Consider the following 6,027-nt stretch of genomic DNA (forward strand, 5'->3'; position numbering starts at 1 on the left):
ATGTATCAATATTATTTATAATATCTGTAATATTTATAAATTTGGTATTCTGAATGTTTACTCAGACACGTCTACACAAGTATCGTTTCAAGGTGAACACTATGAACCTGAAGATAGATATGTAAAATAACACTTTTTATTTTAATATTTGGGTCCGATTTGACCGCACTGAGAGCACGTGACGTTTAACTTGTTACTCTCTGATATTTACAGTGCCATCTCGTGGCATTAATGTAAATTTTACTTGTGCTCGCGTTATGGTATGATGTCTATCACAGGCAATAGAGTTGTTTTTCTAGGGGCTCACAAAAACCCCAGTTTTCTAGTGGAATCGTTCCAAGTTCCTAAAGAAGAAGACCTGCGAGAGGGAGAAATCCTGTTGAAGGTTCGACTAGCCACAGTTTGTGGTTCGGACCTAACGACGTTAGAGGGACGCAGGACAACACCAGTACCAAGGTAATAAGTACTATAAGTAGATATCCCATAGGCGCTTAACACAGTAACTGTATATATATATATATATATACTATTATTAATAAATAGGTTATATTGACTTAGTTTTTTTTTGACCCCTACTTCCCCACAAAATTAAGCAATCATGAAATATGCTATTTTAACACTTTGTTACACTTCTACTTTTTACTTTTACGTTTAGCGTCATCAGACGATGTTGTTGTTTGATATTAATTTAAGCACAAAGCTACACAAAGGGCTATCTGTGCTCTGCCCACCACGGGTATCGAAACCTGGTTTCTAGTGGTATAAGTCCGCAGAAACACCACTAGGGGGTGCCAAGAGACGATAAACCGCCCGAGAGATAATATTATTGGCCAACGTTTGATTAATTATTCAATTTACAAATATCCGAATAAATAACCCTTTTTTTTTAACTGTAATTTGAAAAGGAAAACTTCATATATTTTTCCTTTTCGTAGCCGTGTTTTAGTTAATTCAGTGAATTGTGGAAGGTATTGATCAGTATTAAAATGAGAGAAAAAAAAGACAATATAATCAATAAAATGTTTATTTGATAAATATTTTCTGGTTATTTGCACATAATTTTGAATAAACATAATTTTTTATGTGTTTAAAAACTGTGTGATCGTAATACAATTTCAATGTAAGCATTGTATTATGTGTGACCTTGGTTTATCTTATTTTTCGTGCTTAATATTTGAACTAAAATTAAGGCATTATTGAAGTTAATCCAAGAAATATTTCATTTGTTTCTTATTTATTCTTGGTCAAGAAACAATTAGTTAGTAGCTACTAAACACGTGTTTGTGGTTGAAACTGCAAATGTTACTTTTTCGAACAAATATACTCCTGTTCATCAAGATAAGTAAGACAAAAAGCAGCAACTTGGCATATCGGTAACAGAAAATCAAAATAGAAGTAGTAATTATTTTTATAGCAAACCCTTGCTTTAATATCAAAGAACATCCGTTACTGTAGTCAGACACGTTCTGCTAGCACAAAGAGGGAGGCTGACCTTTGTCTGATTAACTTCTATTTTTAACACTTATTTCCGCATAAATTGAAGCAGTGATTTCACTGAGAATATGCATGAAGCGTTATTGAGTAACAACCGTTGTACTTAGGCCTTGAAAACCAGAAATATACAGACATAAACAAACTGTGGAATTTATAACAGTAGGAAAAAAAATAATATTGACAAGATTATGCGAAAGAAACCGTTATCCAGCTGTATCATATTTCGAGTCACGTGCTATGTAGGCGTACAAACTTTTCAATGGTTTAACACTTTATCAGTTTGTTTTCTTATTTGTGAAGTAGGGTATTAGTTATTCTAACGTCATTAAGTGCTCAATAAGAGGTGTAGTCAGACAAAGCTTTCTTTCTCTTATCAAAATAGAAAGGTCGTTATTTTTTTCATATATTTAATTAACAGTGTATAGAGACATTAACATTTCTGTAAATGTGGGGTTTTTATACTGATATATAAGATATACTGATAAGTTTGAAAATACATTTGCAACAATCCTAAACAGGGACACGTATATACAATAAACCACGATTTATTGTTGTTTTTAGAGCAAAGCCACAACGGACTATCTTCTTTGTCCAACGCGGGAAATTGAACCCCGTATTTTAGTATTCTAAGTCCATATATTTGTCCCTAAGTGGGGACAAATATATCAAAGTCTTGTAGTCGTAAAATATTCATAAAATGAACGTCTGATCAATGTTTACATCCCACCTTAAAATTCTACTTAGTTACAGATTCGTATGCTATATCTCATACGGTATATTGTCCATATTCTTTCCATCTCAAATATGTTTATGACCATATGTTGCAGTTAAAGGGAAAATACTACCAAGCTTTAGCTGAAAGAAGTAGTAGAACACGTAAATCACGATATGCACGTGTTGTTGTAAATCAGTACGTGTTGTAAAAACGTGTAGGTATAATAAATACTCCAAGATTTTAATACACTTATTTTTGCTGGCTGAGATTGCATCTTGTTGAAACTGGACTAACAAATGTTTTCAGTACATGTAAAAAAACATTAAAGATTAGATTAATGCATCCAACATGTTGTAGAATAAATTACGTCAATTTTTTTTTCCTTCATGCATTACATTCATCTTTTTTTTTATCTTTTCCCTTCTTATTTTTTCTAATATGAGTTTCCTTGTTCTTGTCTTTTTTTAACAACACGTGTCTTTTGAAGAAGGAATGCAAATATTATAATCATCCGTTTTAATACTTGTCAACCACGCCAAAATGGTTTATTTACGTATGCTTAAGTTGACATAAAAACCGATAAAACGCAATGGAATAAAAAAACGTTCTTTCAAAATTGATATTTTTCGACTGCTACTGTCTGACAAGCAGCATGGACGGAAAATTGTGTGGCTAAAGTTGTTCCCGTATAAGTTTTATAATTCATGGTTTCTTTTTCTTTGAACGTTGCTGGTTGGTTACCGTCCTCGGACTGTGAACCTAAGGTTCATGGTTCGTGTTTCGTTACTGCAAAAATGCGTTCTGAACTTTGGGACTATGGGTGCGCTAAAAGTTTTGTTTTCTTGTATTTCGCGCAAAGCTATTCGAGAGCTATTCATGCTAGCCGTTCCTAATTTAGTAAATGATAGACTAGAGGGAAGGCAGCTAATCAACACCACCCACCGCCAAATCTTAGACTACTTTTTTACCAACGAATAGTGGAATTGAGTGAAACATTATAACGCTCCCACAGCTGAAAGGGCGTGCACGTTCGGTGACGGGATTCGACCTAGCGACCCGCAAGTTACGAGTCGAGGTTCCTTACTACCGGGTCATGCCAGGCTTACGTGCGATAAAACATGACGGTCAAATTCTGTAATTCGGTCAGACTATAGTAACCTAAGGTTTTTGCGGTGGGTGCTGTTGACGAGCTATTTATCCTGTAGGCAATGTGCAGATAGTCCTTGCGTATAGCTTTTCTCAAAAAATCTAAACCAGTTGTTCAATGCTTGAACTTTATTTTTCCTTATTCGATAAGCTGCTCGGTCTCTGAGAATCAGTGTATCCTGTAGCATAGTTAGGTAACGTTTTCATTGGAATAATAAGTTGATTTTTTAAAAAATCGCAACAGGAAAGAAGTTATTATTGTAAAACACGCCATCTGATACAATCGTGACTATTTTGTATAACCCACGACATTACATCTGAAACAGTGTTTGTTTTAAGTGCATCGAACCGAATATTTTTACATTGTGAGTTCGTAAACTTACAGTTCACCCACCGGTAGATACGTCATGTGGAACAGTCTGATATATATAGATATATAATAAGATAAATAGCATGAAAACGATCATCAAACTTTAACAAAATATCCAACTCGAGAAAGCAGTTAGTTTTAATGTTGTATAGGATTAAAAGCCGAAAATTGGTGAAGGAATAGGCCTAACAATCACATTCAAAACCAATCGTTAAAGTATTTAAACATAAACTTTTCTTTTTGTATATTTTTTTATCTTTGTCCAACATTTTCATCATACTTTTCGCTTAAAATTGTTGCAGAAATGGCGCTTGTCATGAAATCCTGGTTTCATTAGTCGCATATTTTCTCGGTACTTGTACGGGATTGGGAGTGAATTTCGAGGTGTTGCGTTGTCAAATTGTTTCTAGATTTTTACGTTCGTTGCATCCATTTATTGAAGAGATTTTTCGGGGCTGGGTCCGTTGCGGATATTCCATCAGATTCGCCGGAGATTTTTATCAATCTTTATTTTATAATCCCTTAATAACGAATGTTCGGGGGCGTCAGCTTTACTTTCAGGAGTTTGTCGATGCTGGGATTGTTCGGGTCAAGGATTTGTTATACGAGATTGTTCCCCGTTTTTTACGTAACGAGGCTATTGTCGAGTTGTGTCAAGGGGTTAATGTTTCCCTAAGATCGAGCACTATTCTGTCGTATTTACATGTGTTGCACTCAGCTATTCCTGATCCTGGAGGGTGTTGATTCTCAGCACCTTACCGGGGTCTGGCTCTTTCCATACAATTCGCTTATTTATCAGTAAGCCGTCAGGTGATGATTCTTTTTGTTTTGAGGGGTTGTCTGTGAAGTTTATTACTCGTATCTTGCAGAAACGTCTGCATTCTCATGGGGGAGCATCAGTGTTGGAGTTCAGTAGTGTTACCTTCTGAATGGAAATATTTTTGGAGGTCTTGTTTTGATTCCTTTGTGGGTTACCAGTTTGGTAGTTTAGATTTTTTAACCTGGCATCATGCTGTTACCACCAATGTTAAACTAGTTCGTATGAATCGACATCCGACTGGGCGTTGTTTATTTTGTCTTCTAGAGTCGGAACGATCTCTCATTTACAGCATCTGTACACAATTACACTGTGTTTTTCAGTGTAATTGTGTACAGCATCTGTGGAATTTTGTTTTTCGTTTGTGGTGGGCCATGAACTAACTGATCGCGAGAAAAGACTGTGAATTGGTGGGTTCTATTCTGGAGATATCTAAATCTCGTGTCAGATTGTGCCGTGTTATAAGTTCGTTAGCTAAGTTGTCAATTTTTAATGCTAGGTCGGTGCTGCTAGCAGAAGGACAGCTTAGTTATTTTCGGGCACGATTAAAACAGCGCATTTATTTTGATTTCAGGCGATTTTCATCCAAGAATGATTTGGGAGGATTTTATTTTCTGTATGAAACTGTTGGTAAGTTAGTGTCGCGGAGATCTCAGGGATTAGTACTTGCTCAGACTTTGCTCTAGTTATAATGTGAACTTTTGTTTTTTGATTATTGTTAAAATATAACTATTTGTGTCATGATATTCTTTTTAGTATCCTAGTAAGTTACTGGGTTTATGCGTCTGTATATAAACATTTCCCCAGGTTTCTAATTAATTACTATTCATTTTGGTGTTATTGTTATTTCCATGATTTTTTCCTAATTTCCTTATGTTACTATATGTAGTTTTTTGTTGTTTTGTTTTAATTTCTGATATGTGTATATTATTATATTTTTTATATTCTGACATTTTCTGTTGTTTGTAACTGTCAGTCATTGGGCTTAATGTACAGTTTATATGTTCATGCCCCCTCTATGAGGGTGTTTTTTAATAAAGAAAAAAAAAAAGACGTGTGTGGTTGGACACTATTATTATACTATTTTCTAATTCTTGAAAAATTCCTAAGGAACTGGATATAGCATGTAATAGGCCAGTACTAATTAATGTCTTATGACAAGTAAATAAATTACAATCATACTACTGTAACTTTAAATAGGCATTCACACCATAACAAATTATAATTATTCTTTTTTAGTATTTTAGGCCATGAAGCAGTTGGGGAAGTCGTTTGCAGCCGGCGGACAACAGATAATTTTTCAGCAGGAGATCGCGTGTCATTCACAATATACGATTTCTGCGGCAGATGTCACAGTTGTCGCGACGGTCTTCCGCAAAAGTGTGAACATTTAATGAAGGTACAGCGATATTCGTAAATGCATATAAAATAGCTTAAATGTTTAAAATTTTCAAGTATTATTGTTTAATATTACAGCCCTAAAAC

General features: G+C 34.7%; 1 protein-coding gene across 1 annotated transcript in view; it reads left to right on the top strand.

Annotated features, from left to right (window-relative positions):
- Positions 1–249: 249 nt before the first annotated feature.
- The window catches only part of LOC106473568 (L-threonine 3-dehydrogenase-like), a 24,727-nt gene continuing 18,949 nt past the window's right edge, over positions 250–6,027 (top strand). The window contains exons 1-2 of the mRNA XM_022401974.1: positions 250–456; positions 5,782–5,941. Coding sequence (XP_022257682.1) covers positions 263–456; positions 5,782–5,941 — 354 coding nt within the window. The 5' untranslated portion in view covers positions 250–262. The remainder of the gene's footprint in view (positions 457–5,781; positions 5,942–6,027) is intronic.

The sequence above is a fragment of the Limulus polyphemus genome, unplaced genomic scaffold, assembly GCF_000517525.1.
Source record: "Limulus polyphemus unplaced genomic scaffold, Limulus_polyphemus-2.1.2 Scaffold6279, whole genome shotgun sequence".
Classification (NCBI taxonomy): Eukaryota; Metazoa; Arthropoda; class Merostomata; order Xiphosura; family Limulidae; genus Limulus; species Limulus polyphemus.